At 40.3% G+C, this 21,272-nt stretch overlaps 1 protein-coding gene across 2 annotated transcripts; it reads right to left on the reverse strand.

Annotated features, from left to right (window-relative positions):
- Positions 1-24: 24 nt before the first annotated feature.
- LOC137453180 (photoreceptor outer segment membrane glycoprotein 2) lies at positions 25-18,236 on the reverse strand. Of its 2 annotated transcripts, none has more exons than XM_068162225.1 (4): positions 18,129-18,236; positions 12,733-13,401; positions 8,130-8,376; positions 25-6,688 (listed from the first exon to the last, which is right to left on the reverse strand). In XM_068162225.1, the coding sequence occupies exons 2-4, from the start codon at positions 13,311-13,313 to the stop codon at positions 6,422-6,424; spliced, it is 1,095 nt and encodes a 364-aa protein (XP_068018326.1). In that variant the 5' UTR covers positions 13,314-13,401; positions 18,129-18,236; the 3' UTR covers positions 25-6,421. The 2 variants fall into 2 exon arrangements, with proteins under 2 accessions (XP_068018326.1, XP_068018325.1); XM_068162224.1 differs by having other exon boundaries at positions 18,065-18,236.
- Positions 18,237-21,272: the final 3,036 nt, after the last annotated feature.

Here is a 21,272-nt window from a genome sequence, read left to right on the forward strand (position 1 = left end):
GCAGTGTCTGTGTCAGTATGGGGAAAAAAAGGAAGAGTTAGTAAGTGGTTGGTAAACAATACCACTTATCCCTGCAGTACCAGTTGATAATGGTGGCACATTTGTTTCTTACTTAGGGAAATGCTCCACTTGTAACTTGCCCTAGTGTTTTACAGGTGCAAATTCCTGCAGTGTATACCTTAATTAGTAAAAGAAGTCTTAAGCACAGGATTTAGTATTTGGATTTTCTTCACCTGGTCTGAGTGATTCTGGTCCTGTGGCTTCTCAAAGAACTGGTTGTAGTGTCTGTCAGGTATTTTACCCCTATAAAGGGAAAGTTTGTGGTGTTGGTCTAATGTGCTGTGTGATGCATATCAAAAGTAAAAAAGAAACCAAACAAGTCCTTTATTAGAGAGCTAAGCAAACAGCCAAGAAACCTTTTATACTTTTCATGTAAGAACAAGCTGCTGGCTGGCATCACTTTACAGTTAGCTTCTTGTAGCTTTGGGCACCATTAAGCTTTGAGCTTTCGGTTGTTAATGGTTTTGTTCTCTGTGCTTATTCCTATTAAAGTAAATGTATGCTTAAGAACCAGTTCCTGGAGAGGTAAAAGTTAAAGGTAGATACATCAAGGTCTACTAGCAGAAATGTGAAGACTATTAGAACAAGAAGCCCATTAATTTTGGGAGGGGGGGGTGGGGGAGATAAAAAAAGCCCAGTACTGTTTTTTGCATACTAAGAGTGTCAAGGTACAATATGCATATGTACAGAATTATATAGAGGAGGATTTGGGCCATCGTGTGCTTTTCTTTATGGTTGAAATCCTCTTGAATTTCTAGACAATAATCTCCATTGTCAACTACTCAGATTCATGATGCAGCATCTAAGTTAGGTACTTTGTTTTTTTCTGACCTATTGCTTGACCTTCAAAACTCCTTTCTTAAACAGTGAAAGCTATTCCATTTCTGTGGCACAGTCCCTTTTATTTGCTCTTATTTGTGTTTTGCAGGTAGGCTCAATTTTGGGTTTGATACAGGAAAGAAATGGATAATAATGAAAATTCAGTCCTATGCAAGTCTCTTAATCCCAGTTACTTCCTATCCTAGATACACTCTAAACATAACGTTCAGTATGGTCAAAAGCATAAATAAAAGAGCAGCTGTGCAAAGGAAATGTGCTATAAGGAGAGTAAGCTGAAATTCAAAGGGACTTTATTTCCTGTAATGGTGAGTAAGAGGAGACTAGGTATAAAATTAAACATTGTGAGTTTTCTTTTTCTTTCTGTGACTATTGTTCATGAGATCAGTATCAAAAGGGGAGTATAGTTGTGACATTTAATTACAGGCTGTCAAACAACAGACTTAATTTTAGGAGGTTTCTGAGCTTCATATGTGAGTCAATGTGCCTCAGTGAACTGTTCTGAAGCAGGTAGTGGGGACTGGATTTAATGACTATGTCAAGTCCTCACTATATTTGTGAAGATTTGTGGTTAGTCTTTCACAGCAGACTGGAGAAGCTTGTCTCCTTCCTCATAATAGTGCCTGAAATGTAACATTAGACTCTTTGAGGACAAGTACTGAGATACAGTCTGGTGCTTGGAGAGAGGTCCTCTTGGCATACCAGAGTTTTCTGCTTGAAGGTTATTCAGAAGGCACCATGGCAGCCTGAGAAACAATTTGTCAGCCTCCAGTGGTCTTTAATCCCATTTTCATTTGTAATCATGCTGATCGCTACTAAAGGTGGCAAAAGCAATGTGTCTCAGTCGCATGATACTGCAGATGAGATTTACAAATACTGATTGTTTTCAATTCAAACTTAGACACATCTTCACTGAGCAATTCCATTTACATACTCCATGCAGCCTACAACTGATGTAGAGGATCAATCCATTAACGTGATAGTCTCTTTCTCCACCTGTGTTCCATGAGCATCACGTCTTCATGGAGCCTTGCTAAACTAGAGAGTACTGCATGCAGAGCCTAAAGTGCTCGTGCTGTGGGAAACTTGATATGGTGCACAGGTGTACCAAGTAATTTTAAATGTCCTTAATCTGGTGGTGTAGAGAGCTGTATGGTTGCATGCAGTGAAGAACATCTCTCTGCAGCAGGGAGGTTTCTAGCTTCTAGGGGAATGTGCTCTGTTCATTTTTTAAAATACAAATGAAACTCTTAAGTGTGCTGTATTTGTATATTTCTTATTAATTATTTTTCCTTAATGATCAGTAGAGAGACAGTGCTTTCAGTGGTGGTTTCAGAAATCCTTACAGGAAGAGCATCCTAATTGCAGTTTCTACAGGAACTGCCAAAGCGCCTTCAGCAGAAACTGGACATTAAAATGTTTCAGGTTTGTTTGCTTCTTTTATGAAGTAGTTCATAAAGATGATATTTTTAAGCAGAGGTGAGTTCCTGAGTCTGGAAGTTGCTGTTGCCCAAACGTATTGTTATTAATTCTGGCTGGATTAAGCGTTAATAACAAATAGGATAAGGAGTGTCCCCCCAGTCGTATTTATTTCTGTATCTGAGCAGATGCTCCGGCTTAAAGGCTTGGCTTGGCTTGCTAAAGCCATCCTTGTCTTTATAAATTACAGAGAATTAAAGATGGAGTCTGTGCTGCTACCTGAGTTGGGCTTTTTGTTCCAATGTAATGTCAAATACTCCAGGAAACCCAAGCTATTGTGACAGCTGCTCTAAAGCACGCTAAGTAAGCAGAATGCACTTCCACTCTCCAAGAAAACTAATATATACAACACAAAGAAGATAGCATTTATTTAAACCAGTAAATTTTATCTTGATTACTGTGGAGTGAGCTGTCATCTTTCTGTAATATAGCTGACCTGTTGGGGACTTTAAATGCAGGATAGGAATAAACAGTCTAATGACTTAAGTCATTACTGGTAGTGGTCAAGGCAATGACATAGCTCTGTGAACTGTAGGCTGATACTTGGTTAATTTCAGGAGTGATCACCTTGCTAGCCACTACTGTGGTTTTTGACAGTTGGCTGGGAGACAAAGGTTGAATTGCCCAATATTATCTAGTCTGTTATGGGAAAATGTCTTCTCATATGAAAGCAAATGAACCATGTAGGGCCTTGGAAAAATGTGTAACTGGACAGTTATGCCCCTGCTTTTCATGGTCCTGTGTTGCAGCAACTACTGCATGAAAGTTCTTTGTCTTTACAGAGACACTCAGGCTGGATGGTCATTTTAGTTCACCCTTCTTCCAAAACTGTTTTTCAGAGCAGATTCTTGACAAACCCATCACACAGGGATCTCATCTAGAGAGTTGCCAAAATAGTAAGCTCAGAGCTCATGATTCTGCAGGCTGAATAGCTGATTTTGAAGTGGTGCAAAATGTCTGGTTTTGCCTTCTACAGTTACATGCATCTTGCCACTAGGAAGTATTGGAAAAAAAAGGTGTATTAAAATAAATATTCTCTTATATCCTGGTTTACAGCCATTCTCTTAATGCTAAACCATTCCTCACTTCCATTTTTATGTTTTAAAATTTGCTTATTTTTAGTTCTGTTGATTAAATTATTCTGAATGAAACAAATCTATGTAATTTCTGGTTCTCTTGAAGTTACTTCTGATTATCTTAACACCTTTTGGTTAATCAGCAATGTAAAACCAAATTGTTTTTCCAAATGTAGCTGGACTAAAGTGTTACTAAAGTGATTGCTAGGAACTGATGCAGTTGGTGCTTTGCATACTCCTCTGGGGGGAAAAAAAAAGGATTTTTGTGAAGATCATATTGTGTTGCAAAGTCTGATTGATTTGCAGTACACTACTCTTTTTCTCCCTAATCTCTCAACCTCAGTGCTTCCTAACATCCCATTTAAATCTTCTCTGCTGCAGCTTGGAACCATTCCCACACTTTCTGTCACTGGATACGAGGGGTAAGGGGAAGAGCTCTTCACCTCCCTCTCTTCTGTCCCTCAGGAAGCCCTAGAGAGCAAGGAGCTTGCCCCTTCCCCTCTTTTTCTCCAAACTAGACAAGCTCAAAGTTCTCAGCCACTCCTTCTAGGACATTCTTTCCAGCCCTTTCACCAGCTTTGTTGCTCTCCTGGGTGCATTCAAGGACCATCACATCTTTAAATTGTGGGGCCCGGAACTGTGCACAGTACTCAGGGTCAGGCCCCACCACTCCTGAATACAGGGGTAATCACCTCCCTGACTGGTCATACTGTGTGATGCACCCCAGGATGAGATTTTCCTCTTGGTTGCTAGGATACACTGCTGGTTTCTATTGAGCTGCTGTTGATCTGCACCCCCAGATACATTCATATCAAAGATTTTGTTAGTATGTGTGTGAACACTTCTGTGAAAGTGTTGTCTCAATGCTCAGAAACAGTCAATTACAGGAGTTCCCAGGAAAAGGACAGAAGGCCTGGGTTAGTTCATGGTGCCTTCAGCTTTACACTCTTGTTTGTTTAAAAATAGGAAAGATAAAAAAACAAAACAAAACAAAACAATGATGAAAGCTATCAAAGAAATTAAACAATTTCCATAGAAGAGAAGGTTAAATAGCAACATCTTCAACATGGAAAGACTGGACCATGAGAGACTATAACAGAGGATTTTAGTAGTATGAATGACCATCAGCTACATCTTACAGCAAGAATTTGAAGATCCCCAAATAAGCTGTCAGGGATTAAAGAGAAATAGACTTGAATAGTGAGAAATCAAAATCTGAAGTGCATTGTTGTGTTTTGGGTTTGAAAAGCATGAATGGGTTAAAAAAAATGCAGTGCAAATTCATAGGAAAAAAACCCATATCCACTGAGCTTTACTAAAACACAGTGAGACAAATACTCTCTTGGCCTTACCAAGTATAAGCAGCTGCACCCTGGGTGTTGGGAGGCTTTGTCAGGGGAAGAATTACTCATTAAATGTTCTTTCCTCTTACATACCTTTTCCAAAACATCTGCTACGGGCTACTGTTGCAGACAGACCTCATCCGTCTGTTTTTAATGTATCTAAGTAGAGGCCTAAAATTCTAAGCAGGGAAGCAATTGCATTTGAAATTACTGTCATCCACAGAACCTGCTTGAATTACAGTTCAGATTTTTACATCACACTTTATTTACAATATATTCTGACAATATAATTCTTCCTGATTCTAGTGTTACAGGACACAGCCTTGTTTAGACAGGTAAAGGAATGTTTGCCATTACTTTCACAGAATTTCAAAAGCAGGAAGAGTTGTGCTTTGACTATCCTGGAGATATAACTTGTACTTGATTATACACAAAGAATGGACAGGCTGTCCAAAGTTACATTCAGACAATGTATTATTCACAACAGTAATAAAGAAACTGTTTTATTTGGTCTTTTATTTCTATTTTGGTACCTTTCCCCTCCTTGCTCTTCATGATGATTTTATCGTTGTAGGGTATCCAGTAACTAAGAGTGTCTTGGATGTAGGCAGCTTTCAGTCCATGCATTGACAGAGTTCCTGTGCACTTCACTAGGAATGTGATGGGAGATCTGTCAGTCTGCCATCGTGTTTCCAGATAATCCCTATCTTCCAGCCTCTGGATCTATATAAGTACTTGTAAAATTGGGGGCTTTTAAGCACCTAGGATCATCAGTACGTGTTTTATGGGAAGCATCTGCATGTTTTCAAACTTGGGTTATCACATGCTGCTTGGAATTTTAAATGTCCTAGCATGAGCTGTCAGTTACTTTTCTTGAGCAGCAAACTCTTTTCAGCAGTAGCCATTGACTTTCAGGGAGGTGTGGCAGCTGACTTGTGAACTATGGTGGAGGTAAAAAGAAGAGGTACTTCAGACTATTTTTGGGGGGTGGGGGGGAAGTTATTATGTTAACATTCATTGCCTTCAACTCAGTTTCACCTACCAAGGTTCTTTCAGAAGGGCTGCAGCTTAGTATAACTGAGCTAAAATTTCACTTACCCTAACTTGGATTAACAGAATTTTCATTTCACAGTTTTGGTCTGTCTCTCTCTTTTTTAAAAGAATTGCTTATTTGGTGTAGCAATTTATTTTGGCATTGCCCTGCTGCTCAAAATTTCTACAGATGACAGTAATGACAAAAATTGTTGGTGTGTAGTGGACCAACCAATATGTTTAGTAGATGTAGATCCATTCTACCTGGAACGTTTGCTTATGCATGATGATTATTCTGAGAAATTCAGATTATGACAAAAGTAAGTAAACAATGAAGAGAAAGTGAGGGAAATTTCAAAAGCTTGCTTTTGCGGTGTTAAAAATCAGGGATTTCATGAGGCTGAGTAAGAATACATCCAGCCAAATAAGTTGTCAGTGGGTTTGGAGCTGTCACCAGTCTGTGGTTTCTTCAAGTAGTTTCTTCTAGGAGTTTTCCTACTTCCCCCCACAGAGTGAAAATTCTTCTAACTGTGAGACTGTGAGACTGTAACATGTCAAAGCTACATTTGTGATGAGTTTTCTTTGAAGATTTGCCTAGCTACCTGCTGGGATAGATTTTGCTGTAATATTGTTTTTGCCACAGTTTGTGTTTTGAACATCAATATTGGGGTCATTCATGCCCGAGACAGTGGATATCTGGTTGGCTTTGCCGAGGTTCTTAATGATGTTGATGTTGTATTTGGCAGTTTCCACAAAGCTGTTTTCTAGTAACCAACCATCTGATTCGCCCTCCAGGTCTCCTAGGAGAAGGACATTCTTCATTGCTGTTTGTAGGTACCGGACACCAATGAGTACAGAGAGCTGCGAGACACAGTTAAGGGTTAAGCAGAGTTTAAATTACAGCCTAAATCCTACTACTAAGTCAGATTTCTGACTTGTGTGTTGACAGGCCTAATAATGAATATTGACTAAAGCAGACAAATTCTTTATCCCAGCAATATATGTAACCACTCTTCCTTCAATTAATTACATTTTTCAGAAAGAAAGATACCAGTGAAAGATTGATTGATTCTCTCTCCATTCTTTGGGCAGCATTCCCACTTGCATGTTATTAGCACATAAATACCTAAGAAATACATGAGAACACTGCAACCTCAGAGACTACATCTAATTGATGTAGAATGGATGATCAATTAATGGAACCATCAATCACTAGAAAAAAATAATACTAAATTGTAGCCTGTGCACTTTTTTCACCCTGACTTCAATTAAATCGACATTTCCTCCAAGCAGTTTAATCATTCATATGTAAGCCGTGTGTGTCCTGCATGTGTGAAGATGGATGGCCTATAGTTGTTGGTTGGACTTGATAATCTTAGAGGACTTTTCCAACCTTGATGATTCTGTGATTCTATAGTAGAGGCCTAAGTAAAAGTATAGGAGAAAGCCCCACTTTGATAGTTCTGTTGGAATGGAGATCAGCCTGCCCAACTTGTCAGTGTTTAAGGGCTCACAGAGAGATGGCTCACAGGTTCTTCACATGCTGCCAAAGGCTTGCTGTTTCTGGCACTACCAGCCCATCTAGCACTGCTTGATGACCATTGTGAGCTACTTTAATTACAGTGCTGATAATTACACAGTAGAACAATAATGAGAAAACTCAAACTTATTTAAAAACACACTAATTTTAGTCTGTGCCATTGGAGGGTCCTGTACCTTTAGAAGACAACTTTCTCCACAGACAACCAGCAGATAACACTGCATCTTTGCAGGTGTGTGTGCTTGCCTGTGATGTGCTTGTTTTATTGCATAATAAGCAGTCCAATCTAAAAGCTGTGCTATATGGGGAAGCAATCATGATTTCAAAAGGAGGCTTTCAGATATTGATACTTAAGCTCAGTTTTTACTATAAATGAAATGAACAAACTCAGCCAAAGGCCTGTTCACATTTTGTATGTTCTTTAAAACTGACTTACAACAAACCTCAGACCTTCTCACCCAATTTCTTTGCAATGGTGTATCATTCTGTATCTGAGCCCATAAATGCTTTAGGGAAGGGAATATGCTGTTGAAAAAGCTCTGTAAATATACAGAATATACAGAATTCTGTACATTGTTTCTAATAGTTGTCATCTTCAATGAGTCTTGCTTCTGCTCTGGGGACTTTTAAGAAATTGCCTGTGCTGAAGGAAGCCCTGCAACATTCATAAGTGCTCATGGACTTAATATTAGCTGCTGAGGCCCTGCTGGAGAGCAGGAAGACTCTGGTTATTCTGACACAGACCACTTTTCTGAGACTTACCTCAAACAACCAAATAAGGAGCGCTGCAATACCAATGGATCTCATAATATCTGTGTAGTAATCCAGCAGGGCCTCTCTGCATCCCTTCATCCAGATATTGAGCTCCTCTGTCAGAAAGTCATAGTTGTAGTGAGCGCTGTTGTTTGTCAGCTGGTACTGGATACAGGGCCGTGGGGAGCTTGGGTTGCAGCAGCTGAAGGGTACTCCATCCACCAAGAACTTCCCATCAACATTGCTCTTTAGACGGCTGCAGCAGGACAGAAAGTTCAGGTGTCACCAGTCTGGTAGCAGCAGCAGAGAGTGATTTTTATGAAAAGGCTATCATGCATGTTCGCTGCAATGTAGTTCTTCCCAAAGTAACAAAAGAGAAATGGGAATAGCTTTTCAACATGAGAAGTTGCTTCCTGCAGGAAAATTAAGGTTTTCATTTGGTCTATTAAGTGTGATCTCAGCACATTATCTCATGTTGCTCTTGGTACTGCATATTCAAGGTGTGGATTCAGTGTTCATGGAGGTGGTGCCTTTTTAGGTAATCTTTACTCTGAAAGGAGTAAAGACAGTTTCTGAATTTGTCTATCTTGGGGGATCTCTAATGGAATTATGGCCCTAGAAATCCTGTGTTTCACTACTTCTGAACTGATTTTCAATGCAAGCATTCCTGGAGAGAGAACTTAGTTCAAGAACAATTTTGTATGCCACAGAAGTCACGGGAAACTCTCTAGTGGCGTTCATCGTTGTACCCATGTGCAGTGGCAGGTATGGCACATGTTTTGAGATTAATTCTCAAAGGAGTTCCTACTTCTTGTAGCTATGCTTTCTGTAACTTTTGAAACTGCTTGTATTTATTGCCAAAAATTAGTCCTTTCCTTCCCCTCTGAAATCAGGAGAAAAACTGCTAGAAAAAGAAGAAAGATGAAGAAATAGGGGGGTAAGGGGGATCATAGAATGGAAAAAGAACACAGTCTCAAAGTAATCAAGAGTTTGTAGAACAGTTAAATGAATCCTTCAGGTGCAATTTAATTTCATTACCTGTATTTAGCTAGTGCATTCTTGTGAGGACTTGTGTTTCCAAGCAGGCTCTTCAGAAAAACAGATTTTTTAGAAACAGGAGAGTATGTAAGATGAGAGATGCTGTCTCACTTTGGAAAAGTATCCTCTAAGAATACATCTGTTGTCATGCTTATTGCTAAAAGGCTTTTTCCTGAGACAGCCACACAGGTGAGAATTGTTCTAGTGAATCCCATGCCCTTTGGTTTTTGTAAGGGAGCCAGAAGACATGGAAGACAGTTTTTGCTTAGACATCCAGCTTTAAGAGTTTTCTGATAGTAGAAGTCAATATTTTCCAAAATCTATCCTATTTTCCTGTTCCACTACAGATGATCTAAATTTCAAGGGAAGGAAGTTACCACAGGAAGCTCACCAGGTGAACAGACCACACAGAAGCTCTGCAGTCCAGTGTTCTGGCATTTTGTGACTAAATGTATCTTTCAAAAGAGATGTAAGCTGCTTGGATTTCAGTATTTGTGGCTGTGGTGGTATGGCAGAATAACTGCCTTTATCTTACTGCTGTGGGCCTCCTAAATACCACCTCTTGCCTGTTTTCTTTCTGCTTGTTTTGTGTTTTGGTTTGGGCTTTTTGGGGGTGGGGTGCCTTGTTTTATTTAGCTTTCTGTCAAAAATACCTTCCTCGAAGATCTTCTCAAGTAAGTGAGAAGGATCATTTGCTAATTCTCACCTAGGAGTGCATTAGGCATGAATTGCTCTCCAGTTTGAAGTCTAGCTCCTCATTTTGTGGCCATCATATTCCTGGTAAATGGCAAGAGAAGGAAGCCAATGCAAAAGTACCCAAATAATCCATTGAAATGAGATTTAAGTATGCAAGCAGTGTAATGGGCATAGGCAAAACCACTCACTGGGATGAAAACAAGGAAGGGAGCCAGAGAGCTGCAAATGGAAAGCTCAAATGTGGGATAAGAAAGAAACCACAGAGAGAGGAGAGGAAAGCTGGCATGTTGTGAAAGGGACAGCAAAATGCCCTGTATAATTCAGTGACATGAGCCAAATACAGTACACCATCTAAAATGGTTAAAATACAACCTCTTAAACTAGGTTTTAAGCTTTTCTTTTGATCTCAAGCATTTATTTTTTTTTTAATTTCCTGCCACATGTTATGAAGAGAAATTTTCTTTCTACTGCCAACAGCAGTTTCCAAACTCGGGCTGTGTCCCTTTGGCCGTGGTTTCCTCTACTGGTAGCAAATTAAAGAATGATAGATCTTGGTTCTGTTAGAAGGGGAGACCTCAGTAACAGGCAGTGAGACATTTGCTGCTCTCTTTTCTTGCAGTTCAAAGTTGTTATGGTGTTGTAAAGCAAAGAACGCTTTTGAGACTAGAAAAAGAGGTTTTTACCCAGCCACAGCAATGGTAGGGGTGTTCCTCTGTAACCTGCCTCATTCTCCTAATGCTCCTGTTGTCTCTCTCCATTTCTTGTCATATTAAGGTGTGGGCAATGGAGAGAAGGGAGGGAAGAGGATTATGAGGGAAAGTAAAAAGTTCCACTCTGCAAAGGTTACATGTGAGATGGACAGGTCAGGTCAGGTCTATTCTATTCTATTCTATTCTATTCTATTCTATTCTATTCTATTCTATTCTATTCTATTCTATTCTATTCTATTCTATTCTATTCTATTCTATTCTATTCTATTCTATTCTATTCTATTCTATTCTATTCCTCTGCTATCACCTGCTTTGCCTCTTGGTCTACCAAGTACTAACTGACATACCATATAAGATGAAACCAACAGAACAGGCTGCCCAGGGAGGTTGTGGAGACTTTCAATCCCTGCCTGATTACATTCCTGTGCAGACTACTCCAGGTGATCCTGCTTTTGGTAGGGGGGTTGGACTCGATCTCTAGAGGTCACTTCCAACCTCCTAACATTTTGTGATTTGGTTCCTTCTCCCTCCTTTCTGAGCATTGCCAGCTGGGCTTTGCTTCCAACAATTGCGTATCAAATGTTTCACTACCAGATTTTTGGAAATCATGGAATTATTTAGTTACAGAGCACCAAGTTGGCTTCTTGCAATCAAGATGGAAGTAGCCAATTTATATACCGTAAAAGAAATTCTGCAGTGTAATTACTTCTCTTACACACATTTCACTGGCATATTCTGCCTCCATGGGGCAAAAATTAACTGACAGTTAATGGCAGAGCAGAGCAGAAGTGACCCTGCAGAAGAAAGTGGAGTTCTGCTGACATCCTGGGTAAAACATTGCCAGTTTTGCATGTGTCTTACTGTTTTACTGTTGTCCTTACAATAAGATACTACTCTTAAGTTCCTGTGGACCATCTTTGTTGTCATGCCACTATTCAGTGTATAACCAGGATTTAAAACGTGTCTTGGGTCAGTCTGTTAATGTCATTGTTGCTTTTTCTTTAGAGAACAGTAGTTGTAAAGCTTGCTTTATTTCCTCAGCACCTGCTTATGCATGTTGACACCCTCTTATCTGTACATGCCTAGGTCCTGTCCCCTGGTATATTTGCAGCTCTGTATATATGCTTTGCTATGATGGCAGTTTCAAGTTGCAAATTCTGTGAAAATTAGATCTCTTGTCTCTGGCTTCACTGTCACTGATTTTTGAGTTCAGCAAACAGAACACTTGATAAATGCCAGTCAAGCTGTATGTTTTTCTTTCCCAGGAATACTACTGTGCTCTTGTCAGTGAAGGCTTCTTGTCAGCTGTAGAAGAACTGTTAAATATTGGATTGTATACTTAAAATTTTTCTTATTATTACAAGACAATAGAAAAGGTATCAATGACCACATTTTCTTTGGAGCATCTAATTTCACATCATGTGAAGCACCACCAAAAACCTTAGCAAATTTCAAGTGTTTTTCTCCAGTGCACACCATGTTGGCAGTTTTATCACATGTGAATGTACAGATTTGAACATGGGTATGCAAAGTCCTAATACTTTGAAGGAGAAAGATCTTGCAGTGTTCAGGATTGACTGTGCAATGTATTGATAGTACAACCCTTGTTTTCTTTCTGTTATCATCTGACTATAATTGAGATTTTTGAGGTAGTTAATTTGCCACACTAAGAAAGGAAAGATACATCTTTGCTTTGTTTACTACCCCTAAAAAGTTAACAAAAGGCAACCTTTGTCCATGTATCATAGTATCAGGGTTGGAAGGGACCAAAAGGGTCATCTAGTTCCATCCCCCCTGCCATGGGCAGGGACACCCCACACTAAATCAGGCTGGACAGAGCCTCATCCAGCCTGGGCTTAAACACCTCCAGGGTCTGCAGCCCAACCACCTCCCTGGACAACCCATTCCAGGGCTTCACCACTCTCATGGTGAAGAACTTCCTCCTCACATCCAGCCTGAATCTCCCCACCTCCAGCTTCATTCCATTCCCCCTAGTCCTATCACTACCTGATATCCTGAGAAGTCCCTCCCCAGCCTTCTTGTAGGCCCAGTAATGTGGTCCGTCTACATTTTTTTTGAGACAAAAGTCCAGTAAAAACTAGTACCTACTTTGCCCTCTTCAATGGGTTTTTCTCCTAGGATTTTTTTTATGACTAGTAAATACTTACTCCACAACTTCCTTGGAAGCCATATTCAGATACCGAGGGGATACCCACTGAATCTCAAACCAGTCTCTAAAGCCATTGTTTCCGCAGCATCGGAATCCAATTTGTAGCATATCCACTGTTTTTTTTAAGAAGCATCGTCCGGGTATGTCTGTGTCCTTGTAGAACTTAATAGCATCCCTCAGTCCTAGATAGAGAGACTCTTCCAGCTCGTTCCTCATGGTATAACACATGAGAGCACCCACCAGTATGGAGAAGGTAAAGCAGAAGGTACATACGATGTATGGGAGCATGACTAGTTTCCATCGAGAGAACTTGTTGGCATCTGAGCAGTCATAGCAGATTTTGCCCCCCAGAAAGTTGATGATACATGCTATGACCCCTACAGAGATCAGCATGTTGGGGACAGAGTTAATGTCCCCTTTTGCCATCACTTCATTGCGCTTCTTGATCTCTATTTTCAGAAAGAGGCCAAGGCTGAAGAGAACGACCCCGCTCACTACAGAAACCCAGTTGAGGATCCATAAGATCTGGGCCAATTTGTCCCTCCTGGTTTTGGTGAATTTTACTTTGAGGACAGCCATAGTCAGATCAGCGTTAGGTAAAGAAGCGCCGGTCAAGGAAATCTTGTAAGCTGATTAGGAGCATGTATCCAAGGCATGCAGTGGGGATCTGAAGAGGAGAGAGAGGGAGAGAGATTACTGTCTGACTGGGTATTTATAGAGACTGCAGCAAACTTCCTGTACAGCCTCACGCACTCCTGCCAGGGGATTCCCCCAGTGAAATGTATTGTTTCCATTTCCTACAATGTAAGTAAATAAATAATGGAAAAACTGTAAGGATTGGCTAGAACAATTAAAAACAAGTGAACAGGAGAACAATCCAACTCCAGGTTCCTCTGGGGTTTTATTAAGAGCAGCTTTCTGTGCAGGTTTCTGAGCTCTAGAAGGGAGCTAATCTGCTGTCTTTCTCTCCAAGGACTTATGGTTCCATTCCCATCTTCTTGTTGCCTGTACTTTCTTGGTGATTCTAGGGATTTATAATTCTTAGATTACTGTGTCATGGTCAGACTTGTAGTCAAAAGTTGAAGAAGCAGGGCGAACAAGCAGATACATATGGCATGAGCACAAAAGTCCTCTTTCCATATGGAAAAAAAAACACATAAAAATAGCACTAGAAACATAGTATGCTATGTGTATTTCTAGTCACTTCATTGATATGTAACGTTAACTCAGTAAAACATGGTTTTGCTAGCAAAAAGTGGGGTTTGTTCCTACATTTTTATTACTGAGGTATGATCACTCTGGTTAAAACTGCAGGGGGAGTTGACAGTGGTTGTCCACAGACACAAAACGTTCCACAGACAGTTTAACTATCAATGTCTGTAGTGGTTTTCTTGAAAAATATTACCAAGATTTGATTAACTTTTAATTGCTGTGACTGGAATGTGTTTATTACTGGTGAACAAACCATCCTCCACCACTTCATCTGGCATAGAAGTGCTACCATTTTTATGTGATGTATTGCCCTACCAGAAAAAGCAGAACGTCTTCACACCTTAAGAATAGAATCAGCATTTTGAGATGCTGCATTTCTTTCTCTACCTGATTTACTCCCTTTTCTTTCTGATACTTTTTTAATTATTATTAAAAACCAGATTTTAGAATAACAAAAGGCATTAAATGAGGACTCTTCAATCCCTAGGAAATCACTGTTGCTGTGTTGACCGCTGTTCCTGCAGCTGAACTTCCTAGGTTTCTCCCTTTGTCCTGAGAACTGACTATCACACTTTACTGCATTTCTCCTACCACCTTGTCAACTGTTTTTCTTTCTGGGTCCCCTATATTCCCATCAGAATCCTAAACTTCATTCCTGGTTGCACTTTCTGCAATAACCTCAACTTCTTCACCATCCCTTGGAACTGCTTACGTTCTCCTGACTGAAGAAGTCTGAAGAAGCCCAAGGAACACCACGATACTTTTTGGAAGGGGAACCATTTCAAACATGACAGAAAACTACTTGTGTTCAGTGATTTGTGTCTTGTATATTTTATTACCTTATTTTTGATACCATTATGCCATTAGTAGTCTTTTTACTTATTTTTCTATGTAATCTCCAGGCTCTTTTACTGTTCTCTCCATAGATCACAGTGATAGGCGTAAAAGAGATTCAGAGAGATTCCCCCACTCCGAGTTTCAAATCTGTTAGAGTTTCACAGTTGAAGGAAGACTTCTGTGTTTCAAGGTCTGTCTTCTTTCCCCCAGCTATTAGTGAATCTAAGATACCGTCTTTTCCAGCACTTTTAACCTTGCTTCTCTGCAGCACTACTAACAATTTCTCCATTGCACCTTTCCAGTTACATCAAAATCACAGGCAGAAAGCAGCTAGTAAGACCCAAGATCTAAAACTTGCTAGAGCTGGAGACAATGTGGTTTTCTCGTATGTGATGTGAATTTAGAATTCAAGATCAGACTAAATTTTACCCTTCAGTGCTTCCAATGCTTTATGGTGCAGGAGATAGAGTTGTATCTTTCCTTCCCACAAAACCTGCTCTCAGCATGGGCATGTACTGATCCAATAATTTTCATTAGAGTGATTTTATGTGATACAACTATGTATGTATATGGTTATACAGCCATCAGATTCTGCTATTACAGTGGGATTTATAAACAGTAAAACATAATCCTCTAATAGAAATAGATAAATAGAAACAGCATTATTCTTATGTAATATCTGTTGAGCTAGTGGTCTGTACTACTTCACTTCATCTGACTAGAACCAGCCAGCTAAAACAGCATGAAATCCACCTGCAGACAAGCTGTACAGGAGGAGGGCTGCACCTAGCCACTGGAGGATCCACAGCTGAAATGGAGCTTAACACTGGGTAAGCAAATTGTTGTAGAGTACAGTTCTAAAAGGTAATGGCATCCCAGTGTCTTTAAGTATGTTTGCTGGATGAAATCAGTTCTGCTACAGCACAGGCAGGGAATAGGTTGTTCCATTCAGATTAGGGTATGGTTAGATTTTTTTATGCATATGAACATTAAAGCATGGGATTGAAGTAATTCACCTGGCGTTCATTTTCTCCAGCATTTACAAAGGAAACTAATTCCCCTCAGAACCATTTCTGTCTGTCTGTCTTTCCTTTGTACAATACCTTGAGTGTGTGAAGTGTTTTCCCTTGCCAGCCATATTTGCAGAGGTGTGGAGATCAGCAGCTCTCTGACTTTAAAAACAGGGTCCTAATTGGAATGATTGTTAAGGCTGATTATCAGTTACGGTTGAACAATGATTGCGATCATATTGTGATAATCATATCAATTATCCTGATGAAATACTAATTATTGATGGATGCTTCTGTACAGGCCAGTCTAGAGAATGGTAATTTATAAACTGTCAACACTTTCTTCACCCCATTCTTCTGTGCTCTCCTTCAGACCTCATTTAAAAGGATCATGCTTTGCTGGCACAGAGTTAAGCCTCCATACAAGTTCAGCTGACAGGCTGCCTGCTAAGCCTGAAGACAGTATCTTTGATTGCTTCAGCAGCTAAGCAGTTCATGACTTGAACCTAAATAGCTATAGATGGCTACTGCAACTAGGTTTATTTGCCCCCAATACTCAAGTCTTAGAATTCCCAACAGAGAGAATCTGTTGTGGAACTTCCTAGCTGCTGATACGCAGTTCATGTTCAGTGCCCAGCATGTATGGAAGCATCACTCACTGCTCATTTCTGTGACATACATGAATGTATTTGCAAAACACCTCTAAACTGTTAGGCACTTATGGTTACAGCATCACTAAGAACCCCCTACTTGCCAAACATCTTTTGCTTTAACTTTTGAACAAGACTTGTAAAATATTCTGGCTTTACATAAAATTCATCTGCTGAAGAGGTATTGTTGGGTTTGGAAGGTGTAAATTTGAAACTTTCTGTCATATTCTAGCCATGAAGAGATGTGAAGCTGGATTTTATAAGCAGAGATACATCCAATCTCTGGTATCTATGTTGGTGTAGCTGCCTTCCCCGTTTCCAGGTGTCTGAAGTTAAAGAAATGAAAAATTTATGTGGAAGAGCAACTCTCTCAGTGAGTCCTTGCCTTCAGTAATTCTCATATGGTATTTCCAGCTTTCCTGGTGCAATTTCAACATTGTTCCAGGACCAGATTTCATGGAATATTCACAAAGATCTAATGGAGGTACCTACACCACAGTCCTCCAGTGATATAAGAGCTATTATTTCATACAAGTCACACTGTCAGAGAAAAGGAGGGTAATGGCTGGTTGTTGGGGCCCTTGCTGTCACTGATACACCTAGGATGGTGCAAAGGGTCTTCGGGACAACTGTGCTCCTTGTGAAACCTGGAGTACATGAAGTCTGGGACAGAAGAGCAACTTATGTACTCTGTTCCTATGTTCTCAGCTTCTACACAGACATTTCTCTTGAGGTAATTTATTCCTATGCTAGCAGTTAAGTGAATTTGCTTTAGATAAGGGAAGAATAATGTTGTGGTCTTCCCATTAACTGTTCAATGGAGTACTGAATATATTTGTTAGCATAAGTTGCATTGCAACATGCATACTGCCAGCATAGTAGCATTTTTTGAGCACCACGAAGAAAGTTTTTCCAGATGAAAGAACTGAAGTGTAGTTATGAGCTAAATATATCATTATCTTGTTCTGTTATATATATGTGTGTGTGTGTGTTTTTCCCCCAAGTTATGTTTGCAGTGGGCTACTGTAAAACCACAAATGCTAGTTAGTTCAGGGGAACTGATGTCTCTATCAGAAACACACTTCACCACTGCACAGGAACCTCTCCAGACTTAGGAAGCATACACATACAGACATTTTTTCCCCAACTAAAGGAGAGCAACCTGCATTTTATGCTATAAAGGTGGAAATATTTCTTTCAACAGAAGGAGCCCAGCAAATGTGGCTGGCTAGCTGTGGCTTTTTTTCTTCCTCTTTGTGGGGGAGAGAAGGCTGGGCCCTTCTCTCTCAAACCCACCACAATTATCAATACTGTTTTCAAGCTTTCCTTTTCCAGCACTTCAGTGTTCACCAGTATATGCTAGCTTTTCCCTTCCAAAATGCCACCTACGTGTCCCTTCGCTGTCCAATACTACACAGAAGACATAGCACAGCTATTTGTTTGTTTGTGGCATTTACTTATTAGATGCAAATTGTCCAAAGAAATTCAGCTTGCAGTTTTGTCATACACAAAACACATCTTGTCTTGCGAGCTTCACTAAACTCTGCCACATCTCTGTTAAATACACATTCCTCTCTCTGACTCATTGTGGAAAAAAAAAAACACCAAACAAAACACTAACCTGCTTCAAAGGACTGAACAGGATCTCAAAACTGGTAACTTGCTGAGTACAGGGGAGAAAATACCTGGATCAGGCATTCTGAGGAAGACTGGAGTACTGATTTCTTGATATCTGCGTAGTTCTTCTGTCTTTACGCTGGCTCACCAATGAAGATGGGGAAAAAGATTTCAGCTCTGCTGCTCATGCTAATCTCTTCATCTCTAATCGTAGTTAAGAGATTTATTTCAAGGTTCTAATGCCACCAGGTTAAGTCCTGCAAAACAGGCAACTGAGTGTGAGCTGACATCTTGCCAACAAAATGGATTTATGGTAACTTCTTATACTTTTTTTAATCCCCAGAAGTTTGGACCAGTAAGCAAAAGACTTGATAATGTCATCATTAGTTCTTAATTTGTTCTTAACAATAAATACGGTTTCAAGAGAGAGATGAATGAGAATCTTGGTGCTTTTTTGGGGGAAAGGAAAAGCTGTCTTAGGCAATCCTCAGTTACATTCACTGTTATGTGCCTTACCCCTCATTCTGTATTTTGTTGCTTTGGATGTGTAGTGACTGTGACTGTGTCCAAGAAAGGAGTTCAAGTAACCAAGAGCAATTGGATGATCCTGTATGACTCTCAGTAGATTCTGGTTTGGGAGGTTTTCCAGGTTCAAGAGCAATGTAGTAGAAACCTATATCCTAGTCTTATAAAAGCTTTATCCCAAGCTATAAACAAAAGCATCTTGTTCTCTGACATTTTTTATTCTAGCATGGAGTGATCTGTGGGATGGGCATGGCTGGATTAACTGGCAACAGCAGAGACAACAAGCTGAGTCTGCAGCAATGCTTGATCAGGTCAGTGATGATGTTAGTACCAGAACTGAATCAGTAAGCAGGACCAGTAAGCATCCCTGCACCAGGAATTGTAATGCATGTGAATATTCTTGGAAGCATGAACTGTCCTCTCCCAGCTAATGATGAACAATGAACCAGTACCATGATATTACTGTGATTCTAACTTTGTATTCTGGGATCACCTTGTTTGTGGTGCCATGCTTTCATAGACATTCCTCTGCAAGTATCAGCATTACCACACTTCTTATCAGAGGAAGGTGAAAGATTAGTTATCAATGCAATTCAGTCTACCAAAGTCCTGAGTAAAGCAGAGATAGGAATATCTGAGACTGCAATGTTCTAGGAAGAAAAAACAATTAAGACTTGCTCACTTGCCAGAAGTCATTTCATACATTACTACATGGAAGAGGATGGTCCATAACTGACAGGGTCACTCCGTGCCTCCACAGGGAGAAAAGTCCCAAGGCCATGTCCCAACAGGATAAAGTGATGCAGTGAAATTCTTTCCCTTTTCAGTTTTTCTGATACAATCAATCTCAAAATTAATGTTTATGCTGAAAGCTTCATCCAACAATGCATCATCTAGTACCACATGGCAGATTCCTACTGAGCCACTTCCTTGTTGTATGGAAAGTCCCCGGAGCCATCCAGACTCAGTATGCCTTTCGGCAGTAGCATCAGTTCAGAAGAACAGAATTTACAGTACCCTCACCATTTTAGAGAAAATATCTGAAGTAGAGCTTCCAGCTTTCTACCTTGCTGATGTGCAGCACATCTGGGAGAGTTCAGATCAAGAACATATGCAATACATCTGGGACCTGTTGGACCTACTGCATGTGGACCACCCAAATTCTTGCGTACGATCAAATATACCCCAACTGCGCTGAATTAGTCCTAGGCACGTGCATCTTTAATGCTTTGTCCTTGCTTACTTACAGACACCACAAGGAATATATTAGATCTGTTAGATGTGAATATATGCATACAGATTAGCTCTACACGGAGCACATTCAACAGGTGTAACACATACCTTGTGGACAGCACCAGCATACAAATGTACCCTGGGATTTTTGAGCTGTTGCTCTGGCTGGGATGTAATAGAAATCCTGCACAAACGTCTGAAGTTCTTTCCTGTGCCCAGAAAAAGTTCACATGTGAATAACCATGTCTGTGGAAATCCAAATGTATGTTACCCCTGAGTATTAGAAATTAGTATTACTTCTGATACCTACTAGGAAAAAATGTTCCTTTGCTGTTTGCAACACACTAGTACTTGCATGCATGACCGCAAACCAGCAGAAGATGGCAGTGCTGCTGTGTGTAGGGGGTTTTTACAATGCAAAAGTAAGAAGCCTCCTTGTATTTACGTTAGATTAGAGGTCACCCACACAGCTAGTGGAAGCTCAGGAATGTATCAATGTGTGAAATATCTTAGATCCAATCTCAATGCAATTAGAGGTCAATGTTATCTGTATTCTTCTGTTCTATCTCATATTGGGAAAGGTTTTCAGCTGCAAACTTAGTATTAAAAGTTGAATTATCCAGAAATTAGTTTTGTCTTATGTCAGTCTCTAACTAATGTTGATGTACTTTCTTACAGACCTGCTGGGAAACCTGGAGACCAAGACTGTAATGACAGAGCAGCATTTTGTAACACAGCAGAAGTGCCTGTAAGTGTGGGGCTGCCATCTATCACCCAGTGGTGCAGAAAGTAAGCACACGCTTTCCTGCTAACAGTGGAGATTGCTGAGCTGTGGCTTTGAACCTGAAAGAGGTAAATTTAATAAATGTTTGGCCAGTTACTTAGCTGTTCAGTACCATTCATATACAAGTCCATAAGCAAGGGCAGACATGTTATGAATTAGCCTAATTAAACAGCTAATTGGGATGACACATGCTGCAAGCTCTGATTTTACCACTGCTTTCCAAGAATAGAATAGAATAGCATAGAATAGAATAAACCAGGTTGGAAGAGACCTTCAAGATCATCGTGTCCAACCTATTATCCAACACCACCTAATCAACTAGACCATGCAACCAAGCATCCTATCAAGTCTCCTCCTGAACACCTCCAGTGATGGTGACTCCACCACCTCCTCAGGCAGCCCATTCCAATGGGCAATCACTCTCTCTGTGTAGAACTTCCTCCTAACCTCCAGCCTAAACCTCCCCTGGCACGGCCTGAGACTGTGTCCTCTTGTTCTGGTGCTGGTTGCCTGGGAGAAGAGACCAACCTTTGCCTGTCTACAACCTCCCTTAAGGTAGTTGCAGAGAGCAATAAGGTCACCCCTGAGTCTCCTCTTCTCCAGGCTAAGCAACCCCAGCTCCCTCAGCCTCTCCTCATAGGTCTTGTGTTCCAAGCCCCTCACCAACTTT

The sequence above is a fragment of the Melanerpes formicivorus genome, unplaced genomic scaffold (assembly GCF_026170545.1).
Source record: "Melanerpes formicivorus ecotype bairdi unplaced genomic scaffold, bMelFor1.0.p_v2 SCAF_62, whole genome shotgun sequence".
NCBI lineage: Eukaryota > Metazoa > Chordata > Aves > Piciformes > Picidae > Melanerpes > Melanerpes formicivorus.